The sequence below is a fragment of the Bombyx mori genome, chromosome 3 (genome assembly GCF_030269925.1).
Source record: "Bombyx mori chromosome 3, ASM3026992v2".
NCBI lineage: Eukaryota > Metazoa > Arthropoda > Insecta > Lepidoptera > Bombycidae > Bombyx > Bombyx mori.
Genome location: NC_085109.1, coordinates 8,792,064 through 8,817,260, shown reverse-complemented (window position 1 = coordinate 8,817,260; position 25,197 = coordinate 8,792,064). Strand labels below are relative to the sequence as shown.

Genomic DNA, 25,197 nt, shown 5'->3' with positions numbered 1-25,197 from the left:
ACACGAATTTACTAATAAAGTCTGTCATAGAGAAATACCGTTGTGAAACAAAATCAGACCGCTAGCTTCAAGTATGATCGAAATAGATAAGCTCGGTGTATGCCATGATTTGTTGCAAGTTCATTAATAAGATCGTAAAACAATTGTCCATAATATACTGGGAGTCCTTAACACAGCGAAGCGGTACTTCACACATGGACAGACTTTTTTACAAAGGTCAATTCCGACCTCACGTGGAGCACACTGTTCCCAACTCGTAGCCGGGGTGCCCAAATACCAATATTTGATCCCATAGAGAAAAGGGCCGTACCATCCGGCCTTGGCCTAACAGTAGGCAGTGGCTTAGCTCTGCCCCTGCCATTGCTGAAATCCATGAGCAACGGTAACTACACACCGTCGGGTGGGCCGTATGCGCTCGTCTGTCTACAAAGGAAAAAAAAATCTCAATACAATGACGGAAGCCAAAACTGTGTAAATTAAACAATCAATCAATTGCAGATAATAAATGATGAGGTTGTTTTTAAATAATGTTAAATAAACAATATCGTAGATACTACATGACACATATAACATGTCATTGATCGAAATCAAATTTTATTAGACGTGAATCAGACAGAAAATTGCAAGATCAGGTGAATTTAATTTCACATGTCCTTCGGTATTTTTATTTGTATCCAATCTAGATTTTCGTCATGTGGTTCTGGAACGCTCGTCTCCACGTGGACACCTGAAACCCATTTTGTTGTTGATGTTTTAATTACCCTAGACCATACTCACTCATGGCTTATCTGATATTTTATCTTCGATCAATAATACTACTAGATTCGCGATTAGCGCTTCAAAAACGGCCCGAAAAATAAGACCACAAATAAATTTGTGGTCTTATTTCAAATTAGTATGGTCCAATCATAGCCAACACTAAGACGTCAAAACGCTGCAATGCGCGTTCAAAAACTGAGTAAAAAACCACCGTAACACCAAGGTTTTGGAAGGAATATCTTTTTTTGGTAAATTTATATTATTAAGTGTTTTTCATAAAATAATAAACACAATTATATTGTAAATAAAACACAATTTACGAATATTGTAATTGTTTGGCCAATGTTTGCAACAAGGCACCAACTATTGTAACAAACATCACCTATTCTTGGACAGGGAATGCATAGAGTAGTTTTGTTATTTTATAATGTTATTTTTGTTTGTAGATTTCCTAGTAGCCCCTTGTCGCTGTGCACAATGGATATATATTGTCGCGAAAGAAAGAGAAGAAATATAGAACCCTTATAAAAATTCTAGAATTGTTCAATGGTGGTGGCAAATCAATGCAAAAAAGTATTAAAAAAACTTTATATGTATGTGTAAATATTTTAAGCGTATATGCTGAAAAGGATTTGTTTTCTGGGGGAAACGAACACAGCCATAAAATAAGCCTAAATTAAACTGATTATAGAAAAAATCATTGATATAAGATCACATTATATTTGTAAAAAAGAAACCGCTCATATAAAAATGACTTCTAAGAGACAGCTTTATAACAAACTGAATCTGTTTAAAGGTAATTAAACCTACATTATTGTTTTAATTACTTCTGTATAAAGAATACGTGGAAAACATGTTTCGTGTTTCCTTTCATATTTTTTTTACTTTATTCAATTTTATTTTTTATCACCTATTTGTTGTAATAGCGGCAATGTCAAATATTATCTACTACTTTTTCAATCGGTCAAAAATAGTTGCGACCATACAAAACAAACCTAAAACAAATATGTATATTCTGCAACTCTATGTCTTTCAATACTTACTGTGTTCTGAGCATTGAAATGTAATACCAAGAACTACATCTAGTTCCACAATACAATAAGCACGAAATTTTAAACAAATATTTTTAACCTTATAAATTAGGCTTTAAGTATCATTTTAGAATAAATATTTTTGTACTGATGACTTTTTATGTTCAAGTGACATTTTAAATTTATTCCATAATATTCTTTTTCTGACGAAAGGACCTAAATACATATATTTTGCAATGGTAATTAAACTTTATGTTTAAGTATTAAGGTTTATAATAAACTGAAGTCGTTAACATTATTAAACTTTTTTCTAAGAAATGAAGATGTTTTCGTGTCTGCAAACGTGGCCACTGGAGCGTCTTATTTTTGTTCCTGATCCTTAATCTAGTACTATTATTGATCGAAGTATTTTATATCTCAAGGTGGGTGGCGTATTTACGTTGTAGATGTCTATGGGCTCCAGTAACCGCTTAACACCAGGTGAGCTGTGAGCTCGTCCACGCATCTAAGCAATAAAAAAAAAGTGATCACCGTAAATTATTGACATCATATCAAAAGCCGTCGACCTCTTTGTAGATGTGTCAATTATAATGGATTACGGCTGTTACGCCCATTAAAGGGAAAAAGCATGATGCATGCGGATATAGGAGTCGGCTGAAATACGATACATTCTTGAGTGGGGTTCACAATTTTGCAGAGTTAACTTTTTTTATAAAATGCTTAGGTTTATTCTATATGTTCTTCCTTCATCGCCTTGGGTAAGTATAATACATATTTCCCTAGAAAATTAAATAGCTTCTAGTGAAGTCTGTAGGCTGGTATAGTATCATCACTTTTTTCGACTAAGTGGCGCTCGACACTAAAGCCTTCGTCAAACAGAACGGGTACTTAGCGCCGCGTACTTAACGTCGCGCTCTTTTCATGTCACACCAATTGACTAGATGAGTCTAACGCTCCTTGACGCAACGCATTCGTCAATTCATAGTGCCTTTCGATAGCAGTGTGAAAATTTAAAAGTATTAAGAAATCGAGTGATTCAGATGTGGCATTGTATAAGCATGGGTATTTTCTAACTATTTGTATAATTTTTTCGGGCATTATCTAGTATTTTAATACACATTCACTCGGACGCTAAAATAAAATTTGTAAAAAATTACAACGCCTGACGTCAAAGCGTCCTAACGCCGCGACAGAGCGCTGCGTACTTATAGCGCTGGGGCTCTGTTTGACGGTATGTTACCATAGTAGTACAACACATCTCGGCGTCAGTTTAGCGCTCTGACGCGCGCTAATTACGCGTTCTGTTTGACGAAGGCTTTAGTGTTGCTATCTCCTTAAATATACGGCATACTTGGTCAATAGTGGTACATTTGTGATTTCATCTTAAAATAGATTAAGACAATTTCAATGCATTTAAAAATATGTATGAAAAACGAATTCCCGGTTACCTTTCTTCAATATTTCCATAATACGGTTAACGTTCTGATTGAAATGATTCGTGGAAGCATACTGGTTGCTAGTTGTGGTAGAGCTGCCACGGTCAAGCTTCTTTTCAAATTCATCTAGAGCCTTTTTTAAATCTTCCATGTAAACTAACTTTTTTTTAAGACCTTAAAATGATAATGTAAAATTAATTTTATCACTTTATAGTCTAAGAGCTTGTAATCGCCAGACCTTCGACGAAACTGTATGGCTATTTAGAAAACATCTTTTGATAGTTACTCGGTTAATAAAATCGGTTATTATTATACTATGACAAAAGTAAAATTACATTTAAGATTAGCAGACATAAATGTCTGGCGGTGATTATCAGCAGCGTCTGGTAATAAATGAGTTGGATTCATTATTATCTCGAATAACTTTCTATAATATGTTTATGTAATATATTCATCTTTGCTACATGTTACCTGGCAAAACAATCGCGATCCAAACTTCATAGATTGATTTTACATCATGAACGTGCGCATAAAATGTTTAATTTTTTTTTTATTGCTTAGATGTGTCGACGATCTCACAGCTCACCTGGTGTTAAGTGGTTACTGGAGCCCATAGACATCTACAACGTAAATGCGCCAAACATCTTGAGATATAAGTCCTAAGGTCTCAATATAGTTACAACGGCTGCCCTACCCTTCAAACCGAAACGCATTACTGCTTCAAAGAGTTATAAAAAAAAAAAATATTGACGTAATTCTTACCAACTGTCGAAGAGATTTCCGGAGCTTCGGACGTTGTGACTATGCTAGCATCTGTAATTCGCATAGCAATTTTAATTAAAACAGCTATTTAAAATGGTAGTTAAGAAACCTACTTATGTTTTGTTAAATTGTGTTGAAAAGAATTCTGGATCGAAATAATTTTATTACTATACTTTATAATAATATATAAATCTACAGTGGTTTTTACGGATGTTCCGTTATAACTACTGAACCATGCATCCGATCGACTTGTAACTTGTATCCATGTATAATAGATAATACATGTACTTTTTTTTTTTCTTCCTACCTATGCTGATAGCCTTGAGAGGCTATTTCAGCTTCGCCCTAACGTTAGTAGGTGAGCTCGCGGGGCTCAACCGGAGAGTTGCTAACACTGACCCTAGCAAGAGCAGTGCTTCGCAGAATCTACCGCCGGATCGGAAACGCGACCCACTGAGAAGATCCGGCGAGAAACTCAGTGGGCTGTGTCTATGGGTTAGTTCGCTCGTCGAGCCCTTCGTCGCAAGCGACGGGTTCGACGAGAACGGTGACCGGTGCTTGTGGTGCCTAAAAGCACCGTTAATGGATCAGGAGGATCCGTAATGACGTGCTTTGGGCGACGTCGACGGTTTACCATTCGGTCTACTGGGTCGGGTATGTAATTTCCAGCGGCTACGATGAGAGGGTTCTCATGTCGTGCCGCCTTCTCAAAATGGCGCAGCGATGCCGACTGTAGATACTTACTAAGAGAGTCGAGCTCCAGGTCATCGTGGAGATCCACATTCCTAAGGAACCATGGCGCTCCGACGGCTATCCTGCAGAATCGTGATTGAATAACCTGAAGGGATTTCAAGTGGGTGCGGGCTGAGTGAGCGAACACTACGCTTGCATACGTCATGACGGGGCGTATACAAGTTTTGTAGAGAGTTACCTTATTGCGGAGGGACAGTTTGCTTCGACTACAAAGCATTGGATAGAGTCGTCCTAGAATAAACGCGGCGCGGTCGCGTACCGTTTTTATATGGGGACGGAATGTCATCCCTCTGTCGAGGGTGACGCCTAGATATTTGACCTTCGAGACCCACGGTATGGGCTGGCCAAAGAGAGTGATGGGACTAACGGCGGAGGTGTTTGCGCGCCTACTACGGAGTGGGATGCTCGAAGTGATGTTCGGAGGGCGACCCCTTTTGAAGAGCACCGCTGCGCTTTTCGTGGGGTTGATGTCTATTCGCCACTTCCGGAACCACTGTCCCATGGTGGCTACTGCGATCTGGAGTCGCCGATGAAGCAGCGACATCTTCCTACACGAGTAGTAGATGGCCGTGTCATCGGCGAAGAGCGCTAGATGGGTCTCCGGAGACCGGGGTATATCATTGATATACAAACTAAATAATAACGGGGAGAGCGCGGAGCCTTGCGGGACTCCGGCAGTCAGTTGACGGGGACGAGAACGAGTTCCCTCTACTCGATATCGAAACGAACGGTTCGACAAGAAGTCTCGTATGATGAGCACGAGTCTGTCTGGCACTCCCATGTTGTACAGTTTGTAAATTAAACCGTTGTGCCAGACTTTGTCGAACGCCTTCGCGATGTCGAAGAAGAGGGCGCCGGTCGGGATTTGTTTACGCCTATTTAGTCCTATCAGAATGTGCTCCGTGAGGCGGTGCACTTGTTGTACGCACGAGTGTTTAGAGCGGAATCCGAACTGTTCGTCTATGAGCATTTTGTTCGCGGTAACAAAATCCCAGAGGCGTTTCCTAAGGAGCCGTTCGTAAATTTTTCCTATCGTCGAGAGGAGACTAATCGGACGGTAACTAGAAGTTTCGTTTGTCGGTTTGCCCGGCTTATGTATACCGATAACGTCCGCTTCTTTCCACACCGCGGGAAAGATGCAGTGCGTCATAGCGGCATTTAAAATTGTAGCCAACATTGCTATCAGTTGGACTGGTAAGAGTTTTAGCGCGCGGTTGTGGATGCCGTCGGAGCCGGGTGCCTTCCTAGGTTGGAGGTTGTGGATCGCGTCTCTAACTTCGTCAGTGGTAATGGGGGGTAACGCGTCCGAGGGCGGCAGGGAAGCTCTGCGCTCGACCTCCCTGTCGACTAACTCGGTGTGTTCGGGGTCCGCGTGTTGAGTGCTGGTGGTGCACTGCTCTTGCAGTGCATCGGCCAGCAGCTCAGCCTTGTCATCGTCATCGAATGCCGGTGGTTGGCCTGAAGGGCGTATGAGGGGAGGCATAGTAGCGGTAGTTTCGGATTTGAGAGTCCTAGCTAGTCGCCAGTATGCTTGGTGGGAGGGCGCGAGTTGTTCTAAATAACTGTGCCAATTATCGTTACGCGCGTCGCTTAAGCGGGAGTGGACTTCGCGTTGTAGACGACGCATCTGAATCCGGTTTGAATGCGTGGGAAGACGATCGTAGGCCCGGATTGCCGCGTTCCTAACTCTTAAGAGATTCCTAAGATCGGGGGACAGTCTGATGCGGTGGAAGCTGTCCTCCACATCGACTTCTTTTGAAGATCTAATGATCGCGGAAGAGATGTGATCGGTAATGATGTTTATGGATTCGACGGTATCCTCGGGGGATGGATTCGAATCCGGGCCGTAAGGGAGGATTGGCGGAGCGGCGTCGGCTAGGCACGTGCCCAGCTTATTCCAATCTACCATGGTCCTCGTAACAGTGACTGGGTTGTGAGGGCGACCGAGCTGCATAACGACAGGTCGGTGGTCTGAGTCGAGCTCTGACATTGCTTCGATGGAACGCAAGCGCAGAGTTACGTTCCTAAGCAATGCCAGGTCTATAGTGCTCGGACGGAGCGCGATGTTATACGGATAACATGTTGGAGTTGGGGGACCGACTACTTCAAAGGTGAGGTCGTCTATAAACGCGTCGAGACGCCTACCGTTAACGTTCGTACGATGGCAGTTCCACCTAGTGTGGTGGCAATTTAAATCGCCTGCCAGGATGACAGAGTCTCCCATGCCGAACAGTGACTCGATGTCACTGCTCAGAAGGGGCTTGTCCGGGGGAGATAAACGGATGCGATGACGATCGGCTGGTGTCCCGTCAGCGAGATACGGCACACTGACGCCTCGATATGTGAGAGCGAGGGAGTATCGAGAGGGACAACGTGCAGGGCCCGCCTATAGTAAATGGCAGTCCCGCCTTTGGAGGCGGTGAGTCTGTCATTCCTAACCATGACGTAATTCGCGACTTTCGGGTCACGACGCGAGGGCTTCAGACAGGTTTCCTGCACTAATAGAATATCTACAAGATTGTCGCGGAGGAATTCAAAAATATGATCGCGTTGCCGCGCGAGTCCGTTAGCATTATAGAATGCTAACGTAAGGGAATACGGTTTTTCTCTACCTTTTTGCGCCATTGGTTACCGGTAAAGATTTTTATAACGTGCGGGACACGGACTCGTAGACGTCCATGTGATCGAAAGCGGCCGCGAGCCGCTGTTCGGGGGTTACCGACCTACGTATCGCGTCTGCGAACGATCGCAGACGGTCGAAGTTGACCGCGGTGACGAAGTCGCGCACGAGTGCGAAGTCGTTGACGGCAGAGGGTTGCGGGGGACGGAACGCGGGCGCGGGGCGAGGTGCGAGCAGGGGCTGGGGCGCGGGGCGTGTCACGAGCGGGGGCGGGGGTGCGGTTTCCGTTCCCGCCTTCGTATACGGCAGCGGTTTTTTCCACGCCGAGACCGTGGGAACTGCAGCCGGCACGAAGGCGGGTTTCGGCACTGAAGGTGCCGACGTCTTTGGGCCGACGGTTCGCGGAGCTGGGTGGGTTGGACGTTTTCGCGGAGCCCTAGGACATCCACGGTAGTTCGCGGGGTGCCCTTGCTTAAGGCATAGGACACAACTTGGAGGTTCGGTCGCGGTTTCCCTATCTCTAACGCAATCTAACGTAGCGTGATCGCCGAGGCACTTCACGCAGCGGGGACGCGCGTGGCAATTACGCGCCGAGTGGCCATAGAGCTGGCATCTGTAGCACTGCCCGGGAGTGCCACGCTTATGGGGGGCTTCGATTGAGATCCCGGATAGGCCGCAGATTGTCGTGAGACATGCGATCTTCTTTTTGGCCTCCGGGGTGGGTTCTAGCGCTACTAGAATCATGTTGTAGGGCTGCTTGCCCCGCCCACTGTGCATCCGGTGCACACTAACTAGCGGGAGGGACTGAGCGGTCAGATCCTCCTTAATGTACTCGATATCTAGCTCTTTTGGAACTCCGCGTATTACTACGCGGAGCTCGCGGTCCTCCTGAAGAGCATAGGTGTGAAAACCTATGTTCTCCTTTCGGAGGTATGAAGAGAGGGCCCTATGGTCGCCCGGCGTTGCGACCTTTATCTGAATCCCATGCGCGACGTTACGCGCATGGGTATAATTAATTTTATTTGCCTGAAGGGCCTGGGAAACGCGGTTCCACGCAGTTTTTTCCTGGAGAATCAGCGGGGGCGGGGCAGCTACTTTAGGAGCGGGCGCGGGTTTGGGACGCGGCGGTGGGGTTACACGGCGAGCGGAGTCCGACTCCGGTGTCACGACTACCTGCGGGCGGGAGGCGGTCGCGGATTTTGTCTGCTTCGTCGTGAAGCTCCGGGACTCCACGGCGCGAGTACGCTTTTTACCGCGCGTTACGGTTTGGAACCCATCCGAAGTTCCAGGCTGAGGGCTTGACGCGGATTCGAAATCCATCTCCGATTCGGTATCGGAGCCTGAACTCGAAACGATCGAGGTCGCGACGGACGAAACGCGCGATGACGTAGTCGACGCGGGCGCGGGGGTGGGGGTAGCGCTAGGCGCTTCGTGAGTCGCATCGTCGGAACGTGCGCTCGAACTTGACGCGGCGGCGGGGGGCGCGCGGCGTGCCTCCGAGGCACGTTTGAGATACGCGGCGACGGACGCGGGGGGGGAAGGATTGTCACGAGAGGCCCTAAACTCGAGATACTCGGCCCTAATTGACGGGTACCTATCCCGAAGGAACCCGACAATGTCACTGACACTTTCACTTTCACTTTCCATTCTTCGGTCTTCTTGCCCGAGGGGGGCGGCCCCGGGACTTTTGTTGAACTCGCCGAAAGGCGAGGCCCCGGATAGGATTTGTAACCCCCCTGTGCTGCAGGACAGCAAGGAGCAGGGGGGGGGAATGCCTATGCCGTGAAAACGGCAATCGGCGGGGAAAAGGAAAGGAACCCGCTCGGGCTGTATAGTGCTACAGCAGGCAGAATCGCGAGCGGGGGTCTAGTCTTGAAAAAGACTGTTGTTTTGGGAAGGGTTAGGAAATCGCTAGCCTGTGAGTGCCACAGGAAGCCTGATCGTAGCGATTGGTTTTGTCTTGAAAAAGACAGTTGGTAAAAGGTGGGTTCGCGGTTACAATACTTTAGCGCACAAAAATGGACTCCGAGACGCAAATCGCAAGCGACCAACGGATCGGCACGTCCGCACTACCGAATTGTAAGCACGATGTATTCACGGTCACTACACTGTCGAGCACAACTGTGAGTTCAGAGACGCGGCTCGCAAGCGGGCCACGGATCGGAAAGCACGTCCGCGCACGACCGAGTCGTGATTTTTTTTTTTTTTTTTTCCTACCTAAGCTGAGAGCCTCGAGAGGCTATGTCAGCGTAACCCTAACTTTTGTAGGTGAGCTCACGGGGCTCAAACCTGATGACGTTGCTAACACGAACCCTAGCAAGAGCCGTGCTTCGCAGAATCTACCACCGGATCGGAAACGCGACCCACTGAGAAGATCCGGCGAGAAACTCAGTGGGCTGTGTCTGGGAGTTAATTTACTCGTCGAGCCCTTCGTCGCAAGCGACGGGTTCGACGAGAACGGTGACCGGTGCTTGAAGTACCTAGAAGCACCGTTAGTGGATCGGGAGGATCCGAGATGACGTGTTTTGGGCGACGTCGACTGCTTTCCATTCTGTCCGCAGGATCGGGAATGTAGTTACCGGCGGCCACGATGAGAGGGTTCTCGTGTCGTGCCGCTTTATCGAAGTGGCGCGTAGACGCCGACTGCATATACTTACTGGTGGACTCTAAGTCCAGGTCGTCATGGAGGTCGACGTTCCTGACGAACCACGGGGCTCCGACGGCTATCCTGCAAAAACGGGATTGAATGACTTGCGAGTCGTGAGCGAGAATGACATGTACTTAATGGATAGGCTAATATTTATATGAGTGTTGGACTCCCTACACCAGTTGCGGGGGCGCTAATGATGAGAATCAGTGCTAATTTTAAATGCCCAGCGAAGTGGACGGGTACAGCTAGTATTTTATATGATCAAGCTCCGAAGTTTTCATAGTTCTTGTAGATTTTTTTATAATTAAACGAAATCATTTGTGATCTTTTAGTAGATATCTAATTATTATATAGCATTTCTGTTAAACACATAAAATTGATTTTATTTGGATTTAAATTTCCTTAGTAACTTACTGATTTTATTTTCATCGTTGATTCGTCCTAAAAAAAAGAAAAAATGGTAATTATTTGCGTTACATATTATTATGTTTAATTCGCAGTTATGATTTGTGTATTTTTGCAGAAATCATTATAGGGCTCAATTCTCGAAGGATCATTCCATTTATTTTAAATGAAAAAGGACATAACACCTAACCTAATATATAATATTATAAATGTTTCCAAGACTTGGATGGACTGTGGGATAAGAGAGAGATAGAGAGAGAGAAGGGTGTGAGTGCAGAGATGACGTACGGCATACGTGAGGATACGTGAGGTCTACCTGGATGGAACAGGATGACATGCTGCGTCGATCGCTCATAGTGGGATGAGGGTAGAAAAAGTACTAGTAGTCTGCAATTGGTATCGAAGGATTCAGACTACCTAGTTGAAATCCTCACGCCAATGAGCATTATAACATAAGCGAACCACTATCTAGTGTAGGCTCCTTAATAGTAAAAAAAATACCACAAATCTATCATTTGGTAGGCAGCGGCTTGGCTCTGCCCCTGGCATTGCTGAAGTCCATGGGCGACGGTAACCACTCACCATCAGATGGGCCGTATGCTCGTCTGCCTAAAAGGGCAATAAAAAAAAAGTATAATCGACTATTTTCGTATAAATAAATTAGTAACCGCCAATGTGCCCATTGATAATATGACACTGCTATTAGATGATGTAAAAGATGTAACTGAAACTTACTGCTGAGCCATGGCCTATGCATTTGTAAGTATTTCTTTAGAAGAGCTTCAGGGTCGTTCGCACCTTCTCTAGTAATATCGATTTGCACTTCTAATGCATGATTTGGAAGTTCCTCTGAAATAAATCGCATTTTAAAGTTTCTAATTCTAAAGGTTAACAAACAGGCTAATGTCTCATGGTCCTACATAATACTGCCCTCTTTGAGTTATGAGAATTGAAGCTTCAATTGTGTTAGTACCTGTCCTTGTACAGTGCCACTGTACAAGCTGTCCTACAGCACACAGCAAAACTGACTTAAAATAAACCCTATTAAAAGTACTTAAAATAGGAATTATCTTAGCTAGACAAGGCAGCGCTTGTAGATTCTAATTATCGAATATCGAATCGAATAATTTAATGAAATAATCTTAAAATAAACTATTTTTCATACATTCTGTATCGTACTAAGAAAAATACGTTACCTGACAAACGTTTTATTGTATGCACGTATTTTTCTAAAACATTTTGAAATCCATTTTGTAAGTATGCATTCTTATTGACTGAAATTATTAAAAAAATAAAATTGAAAAGCGAAGCTTATGTTTGAATTAAAATATTAAATTTAATTTTACTGGTGGTAGGACCTATTGTGAGTCCGGGCGTGTGGGTACCACCACCCTGCCTATTTCTGATCTGAAGCAGTAATACGTTTTGGTTTGAAGGGTGAGGCAGCCGTTGTAACCATACTTGAGACCTTTAAAACTTATATCTCAAGGTGGGTGGCGCATTTAAGTTGTGGATGTCTAGGGGCTCCAGTAACCACTTAAGACCAGGTGGGCTGTGTGCTCATCTACCCATCTAAGCAATAAAAAATAAATAAAAATTTGAATTGCACACATTATACATAATGTTTTACCTATAAAGTGTTGTTGTCTTATTTTCTTTTGATTACAATAGATAATCAGATATGTATATCCGACAGTTCGTAAGCCAATAGGCCAATAGACTTCGCAGCAATAATGTCGTAGCCTTGAGCCACAAATTCGAATGAAGTAGAGAAACTATTCGTCATTCAGATTGAAGTCTATCTTTTCGTTATTTGAGAATTAGGCAAGACCCTGTATGGCTCCAAATAAATCTAAATATGTAAGTATATACCGTAATCCAGTTCAAAAACACATCCATTTATTATTTACGGAAATTTTAAAAGTTAGAAACTTTATATTAGTTTAAAGCTGTTCATTGGAATTTCTTGGCAATATTTTGTTTATTGCTCTAATTGGGCAAACGACCTTTATCCCCTAGTTTTTGGAGCCCATGAATATAGCCATGTGAATAAGGTCAACGGCCTTAAGAAATAAGGTTCAAGATTGTACAACGACTGCTAAACACTTCAAACGGCATGAATTTGTTGCGGCAAAAATCGTTTATACTTTTCACCAATAATTAAAAAAAAAAAGGGATGGTATGGTGAAATCTAGTGTATATTTAGTTTAAAAACAAAATCATTAATTTAAAAAAGAAAAAACTATACGAACACCGCCATGTCAATTAACTGCTAAGTGTCATTTACATTTTCTTATTTTAAAATAAAATTAATGTGCCAGTGCGAATTGACCAAAAAGTACCAATCTTCCTTGTTCATTAGAAGTATAAAGTCAGACATTTATAATTTATGATCAAAACCAAATATTTCTAATTATGATTGGTTCTAATGTGTTGCATATGATACTGCGGTCGCCCAATGACCGAAGTCTGAAGAAAATTACTGCACACGCATTTTTTTTTTGTTATTGAAACCTTGTCAACAAGGAAATCTCCCCAATAGACGGAGCCCACTGTGTTTCTCGCCCGATCTTCTCGGTGGGTCGCGATTCCGATCTACTGGTAGATTCTGCGAAACATTGCTCCTGCTAGGGCTAGTGTTAGCAAATTATTACAATATGAGCCCGTGACTTCCCCGTCCGGGCGTAACTGGAATGGGCTTTTAGGCTACCAACAAATAGGTGGACAAAAAAATATATTAATCAAAATTGGTTTATGAAATATGATTTATAGTCCCCGAAAATTTAATCTACACAAGAATTGGTTCACGAATTACAGAGATCGAGACCGCAAGAAACAGTAAAGAATATCCGCACCGTCCGTAGTACACAAGATCCGACTTTATGCTACTGATATCGAAATTTATAAAAAAGAAATAAATACCTATTATATAGTTTTCGCTTTCAACTATTCTCCATAATAAATAAATCAGGAACTGAAACATGATTTTTACATATTCTGTTTTTATTTTATTTTATTTTCAGTCAAAGTCGTGAACGTATCGATTTTATTTCATCAAAAGTGATTGTGCTGTGATAAGGGACTCGTTTATATTGCGTTGTATATCGAAATCAATTTATACATATACAAATCGTAACTGTCCGTACAGTATGTTTACAATAATAATACTATTATTTAAGGGATCTTACCACAATTTTTACATTGAATGAGTTCTCGACATTTTAGATTGTTACACATTTTTCTTTCTTTTACGGCGAATAAACAATGAAAAAAAAAACAGTAAGCACCAAGAAAATTTAAAGTTAAAAATATTCATGTTTCTACCACGATTTTCCTACCTAATGTGTTGTCGATATTTCGACGCTGTTGCATGCACCATGATATAATTGGTGCTTTTAGGCACCACAAGCACCGGTCACCGTCCTCGTCGAACCCGTCGCTTGCGACGAAGGGTTCGACGAGCGAATTAACCCATAGACACAGCCCGCTGAGTTTCTCGCCGGATCTTCTCAGTGGGTCGCGTTTCCGATCCGGTGATAGATTCTGCGAAGCACTACTCTTGCTAGGGTCAGCGTTAGCAACACTCCAGCTGAGCCCCGTGAGCTCACCTACACACGTTAGGGTGAAGCTGAAATAGCCTCTCAAGGCTATCAGCATAGGTAAGAAAAAGATTAAAAGGGATATGATCATAGGTAGATTAGGGCATGTAATGTAGATTGCCGCGAAAGTTTAAAACAATCAGACAAATATTAATTATTAGTAGTACTGCAACAAAATCATTTTTACATTTAAAAAAGATGACCTTGTCTATAAACAAAACAACAGACGCGTGCTAGTTAATAACATAAATACTCAACTATCGCAAGTATTCGAAGGCTGATTTTTATCGAGAACTCATTTGAGGTCTAAATAATGCGGTAGTATTTTAGTAACAAATCGATAGGTCATTTTAAAACAACAGCACGTGTAATTTTAAGCAATTTTTACGTTCGTTAAGTATAATCAGACAGTCGGGTAAAAACAAAAAGGAGGATTTCATATTATTCATGTTAAACAATACAAATGTTGGCCTGAAATAATGTTTTTTTTTTTCGTAGTGATGTTACATAACATTAACTATCAACTTTTATCGCATAAATATCTTGACACAATACCTGCCTATTTCTGCCGTGAAGCGGTAACGCGTTTCGGTTTGAAGGGTGGGGCAGCCGTTGTAACTATACTTGAGACCTTAGAACTTATATCTCAAGGTGGGTGGTGCTATTGCGTTGTAGATGTCTATAGACTCCAGTAACCACTTAGCACCAGGTGGGCTGTGAGCTCGACCACCCATCTAAGCAATTAAAAAAAAATTAATCCGGAATGCTATTCACGAAATTAGTACTAAAACTGTTCTACCATATCTTAAATTCATATTTCGAAATGCGTATCAAATACGAAACGATCTGACATTCGGCCTCACGATAACGTGTGCACACAAATATTAAATTTAATAAGGGAATCGATAAAACATATTGCGGAATAGAAATTATTGCATTCGTGGATCTCGATAGTTTTAGTTAGTTGTGAACGGACCTAATGTTCCTCTTATCGTAGGGCGCGCTCGCGACAATCGTGCTGGCGCATGTGTGATATGACGCATGAACGTGGGCTGCAGACGAATTCTTGAACTTTGACCTCGGAAAGAATTTTGATGCTCACGCTATTTATAACATTAAACATTTATTTTCATGATATAACTGATGTCACGATGTTTTTTTTTACTACCGGTTGGTAGTGCTGGATTCATTAGGGGGTGCAAAAGCCGGTTGCTTACGATTGACATAAAACACCAAAACTGATTTGCGGCGAGGGTACTACTTCTTTAAATTATGTACGAAGTCTGCATTGTTTCGTAATAACGATTGTATTAAAATTAAAAATATTAATAAAAAAATTGAAAACGTAAAAACAGTTTGTTTCGCGGTAGAAATTGGTAATACGATAAACCCCAGTGAGATATCATATATGTGAAATCCCGAGAGATGATATTTATAGAACAACTTATTTAAATTAAACATTAAGTTGTTTACATGACAACAAAACCAACAATATTTGAACGCGAGCCACACATATTGGCATCTTTACCGCCCGTGGGCGTGAAATCAGTACTAAAGAACATAATAATATCATAAACAAGTCATTTGTTTCCCATAATAAGCCCAATCAAAACCTGTATTATAGTTTAACAAAGTGAATTGAAATTGCGACGCTAGTTTAGAGAGGTTATTCAACGCCGTTCAGTTACAAGTCTGCATATCAATTGACACCATGTAAGTCTCGCCGGTGGCCAGGATCGACCCATTAGGGCAGGATTGCTTCTCTAACAAAAGTAGCCTAGAGTGGCCCATTGCAACAATTGTATGAGCCATTTACCTTTTCCGTAATGTTATCATACTCGGGTAGTGCTGGGAAGCAATTTTGAATCATCTACATAATTTATTTAAGATGTCACTGGATGATGACCGGTTTTTTTTTTTGATAACGCCATCTTGTTGTGTCTTTAAAGCGGTTAGTTGCCCTCAATTAAGAAATATAGCATTAATATTCGCCAATAGATGCCGGGAAGAGTTGATTATTGAAAATACGAATAAAACAACATTTTCTGAAAATAAATCGTAGCTAGATCGATTTATCGCCCCCGAAATCCCCTGTATACTAAATTTTATGAAAATCGTTGGAGCCGTTTCCGAGATTCAGATTATGTAGTATGTATACTTATGTATTAATATACAAGAATTGCTCGTTTAAAGATATAAGATATAAAAATAAACATTTTGTTGGTTATTTTATCAATTGCGCCAATGGGAGTTGATGAGAAACTTCGGAAGTAATAAAATGAAAATAATAAATTCTAGATTGAACTGTAAAAGTAGTTTTAATGAAATAAAATTTTATAGACTCTCTTTATTAACCGTGATAAACTTTTGCCATTTAGTCAATTCAATTTATAATTCCATTATTCATTTTAATATTTTTCAGTTTTGTGCTAATGCTACCTGTGCTGGATATTTTACATTTACGATACATGTATGAAAATAAATAGAAAAAGAGCAAATTTTTTTTTTGTGTTATATTTTGTGGTATTTATTATAAACAGAGTACCAATTGGCGCACGGGAAGTTTAAAAAAATTAATGTTTCTTTAACGATCGTCAATGTTATGATTCGTCGGTTCACAAGTTGAAGATAAACTAGACATCCCATTTGACAATTTTTTTTTGTATCTGGTTAGTTTTAAATACATTATTAGTATTTAACGAGTTCTTATCACGACTTTTACTTTTAATGAGCTCCCGATATTTCGATAATTTCTCTCCCGATAATTTCTATCAAAGATTTGCTTTGCTCCTACCCGCCAATTTTTAATCATAATCATACACTTAATGTTTTCATTCTACCATTATAATGACGTTTGTAGCATCGTCGAAAGACGGAGAACTAGTTAAAATTAAAAATCGTAGTAAGAACCGAGTAAATATACTGTTTTAAAATGCAGATATCCGCGAAAGCTTAAAACAGTTCATTGATATTATGTACTCTGCATTAATTATTTCATTACGGGCTCCACTCTAGCAAAGTTAGTGTGCGGTTTATAGCCGCGTTATAACAGCGATAGGCGGCGCGTGATGTGCCCATACAGGGCGAACCACTGGATACGATGAACCGGCTCGCTTGTCATCTTACACTTATGCCGTTCCCGTTATAGAATTAATTATGGAACCCTTATTCTAATCTATACTAATATAATAAAGCTGAAGAGTTTGTTTGTTTAACACTAAACATACCATAACGGGTCAAATGACCCATTTTGAACTTTTGCATTGAAAATACACGTATCATCTTATTGCTTTTGCACATTTGGCTACATGATGGCTTCTTACCAATTAAATTACAGTTATTATCATTTTTTTGTTTTGTTTTGTTTTGTATTTTTGAGTTATGCTTGTCGTATACCGTTATCTACCCGTTATAATAGAAACTAAAGGTCCCGCAGTAGTCTAAATTCGACTATAATTAATTGGAACTGTAAGTTTGTACACTATTATGATTGTATTTTATACGTATATAATCACAAATTACGTCAAGACTACACTATAAAAAATATTTTGTACAAAGACAAACAATATTTAATCTATTCTCAATTTGACAACAGACGTCAAGAACAAAAGTTTGACAATAAATAGTATGCAAGCGTGTGTGCGTCAAATACATGGTATGTAGTGTGTGTAATGTTTTCTTTATTGATTTAATGTATCTTTTATGCATTATTTAAAAAAAAAATTAGCATTGTGCACTTCGTCTCTATATTCTCTATAAGTGTGGAAAATTTCATATTCCTCCGTCCGCGAAATTTTCGTAAAAAGGGATACAAAGTTTTTGCTTCACGTATTAATATATAGATAGGTATCAGTACGTGTAGATATGATTAGTGTTAAACGCGCTAATCTCAGGAACTACTGGACCAATTTGAAAAATTCTTTCAGTCTTAGATTGCCCATTTATTGAGGAAGGCTATAGGCTATATAACATCACGGTAAAACCAATACAAGTGGAGCACCAATAAATAATGTTTCAAAATAGGGGTTCAAATAGCTCCTTAACATTCTATAATTCAAATATATTTTCACTTTCTACGTAAATGAAGTGGAGGATAAAATTTAGCGTTATGCTAAAGTAACTATTCCACGCGGACGGAGTCGCGGACAAAAGCTAGTCCCTTATATTACGCAACGAAAGTAAAGGCTTCCTACCGGCTATTGTTTCCAAAGTATTATCGAGAATAGAATGTGTCCATGATTTCAAGTCGATGATCACATTATGTACATTTTTTTGTTTCAATCAGGAATACTATTTGAATCTATTCCCTTTTTCTAAGCAACAACGGTTTTGTTGTTAACGTGAATTCGCTAAAATTATGTTTTTTTTTAAATATTGTTAATATGGGTGAATGAGCTCACGGCCCACCTGGTTTTAAGGGGTTATTGAAGCTCATAGACATCTACAACGCCACTAACCTTAAGATATGAATTTTTACAGTACAACGGCTGTTCCACCCTTAAAATCGAAACGCATTACTGCTTCACGGCAGATGGGAGTGTGACGTATACCATTTATAACCTTAAAGAAGATAAATATTTAATTATGTTAGAATTACAAATTTAATGTGGACAAAATCGTAGGCCGGATCAGAAAAATATGATGAGAAATTTTGAAATACAATTAAAAAAATTAAGACTAAACATGTTTAAAAATATATACTAGCAAACGCTGTTCGTAAATCGTCTTACGAAAGGTTGAATCATGACTAGGAAACGTCACCGGCACGTGCGACTAATCCTGGGCTTAGTAAAACAGAAGTGTTCGCGCTCAACCAGTCGTGATATAGCTCGGAGTCAGGCTTGGATAAATTGCGTACACTCTGTGACTCTTTATAGACCTTTTAAGGTAGAAAATTTAAGATGATGATCGGCACGCTCATAATTAAGATCAGTGGCGATAGGAGGCGTCGTGACGTGGTGTGGGTGGTTCCGGTTCCGAGGTCACGGGTGGTCTCGTTCCAACCATTTCGGGTCTCGCCACTGTTTTTGTAATGAAAAAGGAATTGATTAAAGCAACGATACGAAGTGTTTAGTGCCCTGCGGTTTACCATATCCGGGTCTAGATTGGCTTTTAAGGTAACGATGCTAGAACGCCGAGATTTATAACTACAGTGAATGAATAGAGTAATTTTCTTGAATGTAATCACATTTCGTGTTTAGTTTGTAAAGTTGTTAATGTGATCGTTGAAAAAAAAAAACTTCAGAGGTGTCAAGGGACACCCGGATGGAACGAAGTTCCTTTCGATTAATTAGTGAAGGAATTTTAATATTTTTTTTTTAAGTTATAATAATAAATTACGGCATTATGAAGAAGAAAAAAACAATAGTGACTAAACTAAACTATGAACTAAATTACTATTGTTGAAACGCTATCTCGAGAAACTGTACTCATTACGCGGACCAATCGGATACGAGCAATGTCACGCGATAAGCGCCTACACGTTGATTGGTCAGAATGACGGATCTAAAAAGTGTCGTGACAACTTTTCGTAAGAATTTTTTCCGTCTAGCCCCCTTTCACAACGCGCGATAAGGAACTTCGTTCCAAAAGTTTGTATCTACGATACATTCTAATTGATCTTTCATTAAAACGTAAAACATGTAATTATTATCTATGTACATTACATGTAATATTAAATTAACTAACAATCATTTCCCGAATATCTCTGTCAAAGTATTTAGAAACGCTAACTATAACTTTAATTCGTGTGATGATGACCCTAAATAAAACAGGAGCATAACATTGCTCTTTATAATGTATAATGTATGCAATGTACACAGGTTCCAAACGGGCACTTTGAAATTCACAGACTGACGAAATCTGATATTCATACGATAATAACTCTAGCGTGTGAGCATTGAAATTCCAGAAAGGCACCATCCTCGGCTGTCGTTTATTTACAAAAGAAATTAAGCCTTATAGAAAAGGCAATTAGGTTGTAAATTGATAATGTATGTCTTACTATCTACCAAGACTTGCACAGTAGCTACGTGTGTGGCATCTCAGGATACCTAAATAATGCATACACGTATACAGGACGATCCTCATATCTCAACGGGGAAGTATTTTGCATACAGAGAGCACCAATCTTTTGGTATAATCTGGAAATGAGAGTAGAGCACTTCTTAAAGTATTATAATATGAAGCTAGTAAGCTATTGTATACTACACGACACTGGATTTAAGGTTCCAGTTTGAAAAACAAATATTAGCACTTATGTCTCTTAGTATTGTGCGATGGTTCCAATGATGTTATTAATCACACAATCGTAATTACTGATTTCGGGGTTGGATTTTGGCAGTTAATGTTACTTCTCTCATTTGCGTGACACGAAGAACAGGTACGTATTGTATGTGTTTAAAGTTCCAGTTTTATGAAATGGTGCGCTGAACTCGGAAATTTAAAGCTTTGAAATTTAAATGAAACCGATTTTTTTTTATTGCTTAGATGTGTGGACGAGCTCACAGCCCACCTGGTGTTAAGTGGTTACTGGAGCCCATAGACATCTACAACGTAAATGCGCCACACACCTTGAGATATGAGTTCTAAGATCTCGGTATATAGGTAGTTACAACGGCTGCCCCACCCTTCAAACCGAAACGCATTACTGCTTCACGGTAGAAATAGGCAGGGTGGTGGTATCCACCCGCGCGGACTCTCGAGAGGTCCTACCACCAGTAAAAAGTAGATTTAAAACTGTACCATCATGCTACCACCGTCGTGCATAATTTTCCCGCGAAGTTTTGTTTTTATTGCTTTTTTTTATTGCCTCTGTAGGCAGACTAGCATACGGCCCACCTGATGGTGGGTGGTTACCGTCGCCCATGGACTTCAGCAATGCCAGGGGCAGAGCCAAGCCGCTGCCTACCGCTTAGAGTGATGGACGAGTTCACAGCCCACCTGGTATTAAGTGGTCACCGGAGCCGATAGAAGTCAGCCACGTTAGCGTCGCCACCCGTCTTGAGACATGAGCGCTGAGTTTTAGTTTTCACAGTACAACGGCTGCTCCCCACACTTTAAGCCGAAACGCATTACTGCATCACTTCAAATAGGTACGTACGGTGGTGGTAGTTAGTTACCCGTGCGGGTTCACAAGTAGTTAGTAGGAAGTATCATTTTTCTACATACTTTTAATTTTATCGTCTTAACTTTTATTTCTATTTAATGTTAAAATCTAATGAAAAGTAGTAACAGTAAGTATTTTATATCAATTGAAAGAAAACGGGATATAGAATTTTTAAAGGAATTTGGCTATGGGGGTTCTGAAGCATCGTTTGGGAAAAGGGGTCTCTTCCTCAAAATAGTTTGGGAATCGCTGATCTACGCAATAGAAACATTGAATTAGTCCAAATCTTACTAACTAGTAATAACATCTAACATCTCATCATTTCATCCTTCCGTAGTAGTATCCTAAATAATACCTTGGGATCAAGTCGTAAAACGTGAGGTTAAAATTTCTATTATGGCCCATTGAGTTATGGGGTGGGGACAGTGTTGGAAAGGGGAAGGTAGCTGGCCCCTGTATAATTCATTAGTAGTCATCGTGGCCTAACGGATAAGACGTCCGGTGCATTCGTGTTGAAGCGATGCACCGGTGTTCGAATCCCGCAGGCGGGTACCAATTTTTCTAATGAAATACGTACTCAACAAATATTCATGATTGACTTCCACGGTGAAGGAATAACATCGTGTAATAAAAATGAAACCCGCAAAATTATAACTTGCGTAATTACTGGTGGTAGGACCTCTTGGGAGTCCGCACGGGTAGGTACCACCACCCCGCCTATTTCCGCCGTGAAGCAGTAATGCGTTTCGGTTCGAAGGGTGGGGTAGCCGTTGTAACTATACTGAGATCTTAGAACTTATATCTCGAGGTGGGTGGCGCATTTACGTTGTAGATGTCTATGGGCTCCAGTAACCACTTAACACCAGGTGGGCTGTGAGCTCGTCCATCCATCTAAGCAAAAAAAAAAAAATTCCCACCCCACAGAATTTCATGATTATGGAGACATCCATGGTTAATGTTTTTAGTTTAGAATAGCGCTATTGGGTCAAATTAGTGGGAGTTTCCCTCTCCCCCAGTGTGATTCCGCCTTATCTCCGGCACTGCGGGAAGAGTAACCCTTCCGGCATTGCACCTTCGGTTTTTTATATACACTCTAGCGGTAGGGCAGACAAGATCACGTTGAAAATGAAAAAGAAGAAGAAGATGGGTCGACCCCACTACTCGGGAAGTGGAAAATGGGGTGTGATTCGGTTTTATGTCACTTCCCGTTCGGTTCCATAGTGCAAACCAAAATTCTTTTTTTTTTGTGTAAAAAGTCAATGTAATTTCGGTGACCTGTGCTTGTGGTACCTAAAAACACCTATAGTGAATCGAGACTATCCGAAATGACGTACTTAGGAAGACGTCGACTGTTATCCACGGCGGCACTGTTATACCGGCGGCCACGACAAGAGGGTTTTGAAATATCAACTTTGACGTCTACTATGATAACTTTTCCCATTTTTCCGAAAACTTTAAAAAAAAATATCTCGTAAACCGTGAATTTCCGAAAAAATCGTAAAAAGTTTTCTATATATAAATAAACTTCAAAATCGATGGACCATATTAGACTAGTATAATGGAAATTATTCAGAAAAAAGTTTGAATGACGTATTTAATTGTCAAGATTATTATTAATTACAATTGTCCAAGCCTGTAAGCCTATGTCAAGTAGTCGAGTTCCGATGACTGACCGATGATGGTGATGGAATATTCACAGTTATTTACATATGGGTGGTGTCTTTGAAAAGATCTAAAGCTATTTCCACACGGAAGGTCTATTAGAGGATTTCACTGAAATAAATATCTAAACCACTCCTGCTTCATGTCCTGTGATATTATGGACAGTAAGTAGCTGAACTAGCTAACTGTATTTGTTTGAACATATTCACAGCCAATTAATTGCATTTGATATAGCAAAGAAATAATTTATAGCTGAATTAATGTGGACTTCTATTTTTAATGCGATTTTATTACGAGACCTGTATTTATTTATCTATCTTTATAATATAATCTTTGAAAGTAATTTAGAGCAGATTCTAAGATGTCCGATTATTTAAAATTTTGGACATTTATCAAAGACCGTAGAGAGTACAAAAGTTGGTACAATATTGTATTGATTTCATTTTTTCAAGATCGCCAGTATAAATATCAATAATAATAATAATAAATATTTATTATAAAACGTTAAAGAATGAACTATATAGTTAATTTAATTATAAGTGCTTTCACCTATATTTTCATTTATCCGAACGCCATTTCTATTTTAGTTAAAATACCAATTAACTGTGGGCTCTCAGTTATAGTGCTATCTGATTATTTAATTCTGTACTGTACTGATTCTGTGCTACATTGATTTTTCATTTTTAGCGCCTTAACCATTGATATTCTACTAACGTCTTTAGACGAACTGGTCTTTGAAAATTTCGAACATTCCCGAAGTCGTTTGCCAAAGAATAAGCGCCTTCGGAGATCGTCAAGGCAGATGGTACGGAGTAGAGATGGCGTTAACGGTTGAATTTATTTATCTGTTAACTGGTAATTGATAAAAAAAATTACCGATATTTTTATTGGTTGAAAATACCGGTAAATCTTTTCGTTGAAAAATTAATTTTGCTAATGTTAAACTTGAATGGTACTAGCACTTTTCGAAATGATCCCATATTTCTGCATTGCGTTTCGGCATTTTAAATTAGATATACAATTTAAAAATCCACAACAACAAAGTAAGCAAAGTCTCAAACACACAAAAACAAAGTCAAAACACACAAACACAAAGTACAAATCTCTTAAAATACAAAAACACAACTTTACCAAAATAATAGAAAAGATGCACTGAGCCACCAAAATGTCAAGTACCAAACAAAATATTACGTTTAAAAAATCAACCAATCACGTCATCTTCGCGTTCGGTAAAAATATCGTTTCATTTCAATTTTTTAACGAAAAAAATTATCATTAACTGTAAAATACACCAACTTAAATATTGTGCTTTATTTTGAGGGGTATAGAGCATACAATGAAATCATAAAATTCAATATTTTTTACATGATAAGTTGAAGACATCTGCAAGGCGAAAATGAATCTTACGTGTTGAAATAAAGTTGAAACTTGCATAAATATAATTTCCAATAATTGCCTATGCCACTACACGCAGTGTGTTTGGTAAACGGTATTTTTAACCGTTTTGGGTAATTTTATTTATCGAATAGAAGTGTTAATTTTTTTTACCGGTAAATTTATTGGTTATTGGTTATATTAGCCACCTCTAGTACGGAGCGGTTAGTTCAGCGCTATCGCTTCATTAGTGGCACGAGGGTCAGACTAGCGACACGTCTCGTGCTAATGCACGTTGATGTTTCGCTACGATTGCACCGTGTCCAACTTCTCTGTAATCCAAAGAGTAAAACCGGAAATGAGAATAATCTGCTGAATCCTTGAAAAAGAGAAAAAGCTAGGCTTATTTTTAATTATTAACTATTATTATTTCCATCACCCCGCCTATTTCTGCCGTGAAGCAGTCATGCGTTTCGATTTGAAGGGTGAGGCAGCCGTTGTAACTATACTTGAGACCTTAGAGCTTATATCTCAAGGTGGGTGGCGTAGATGTCTATGGGCTCCAGTAACAACTTAACTCCACTCCAGTAACCATCTAAGCAATAAAAATTTTTTTTAGTGAAGTTGGGCTTTAAAAAATTGGTTTAAACGGTAGGCAACGGCTTGGCTCTGCCCCTGGCATTGCTGACGCCCATGAGCGACGGTGACCACTTACCATTAGGTGGGCTGTATGCTCGTCTGCCTACAAAGGCAATATTTTTTTTAGTACAATAACCTTTATACCAAGAAAAACAAATTGAACTTATTTTCTAACATTTCTTATTTGTTTCCATTACAGCAACCTCCCGTTTCTTAGAACGACAAAGAAATAGATACTTTTTCAGTCAAGCATGTGCTTTGATGCATCCACCAATGATGGAACTGATTCCAATGCGTGAATAAACTTAGTTTATCTCTTAAGCCAAAAGCCACTAAGCTGTGCGTTAAACAGTAAGTAAGTACGTAAAAAGGAATAAAAGTCGTCCATAAAAATGAAAA

General features: G+C 40.2%; 1 protein-coding gene and 2 long non-coding RNA genes across 3 annotated transcripts; 2 read left to right on the top strand and 1 right to left on the bottom strand.

Annotated features, from left to right (window-relative positions):
* Nucleotides 1–574: 574 nt before the first annotated feature.
* LOC110386178 (uncharacterized) lies at nt 575–24,378 on the bottom strand. Its single transcript, XM_038018497.2, has 7 exons — nt 23,500–24,378; nt 11,613–11,690; nt 11,152–11,265; nt 10,426–10,452; nt 3,989–4,039; nt 3,239–3,400; nt 575–727 (listed from the first exon to the last, which is right to left on the bottom strand). The coding sequence occupies exons 3-7, from the start codon at nt 11,171–11,173 to the stop codon at nt 645–647; spliced, it is 345 nt and encodes a 114-aa protein (XP_037874425.1). The 5' UTR covers nt 11,174–11,265; nt 11,613–11,690; nt 23,500–24,378; the 3' UTR covers nt 575–644.
* LOC134201413 (uncharacterized) lies at nt 796–2,093 on the top strand. The gene is made up of 2 exons (XR_009976696.1): nt 796–1,007; nt 1,206–2,093. It is a non-coding gene; the product is annotated as an uncharacterized LOC134201413 (long non-coding RNA).
* Nucleotides 22,742–25,197, top strand: LOC110386156 (uncharacterized). Its single transcript, XR_009976695.1, has 2 exons — nt 22,742–22,949; nt 24,998–25,197. It is a non-coding gene; the product is annotated as an uncharacterized LOC110386156 (long non-coding RNA).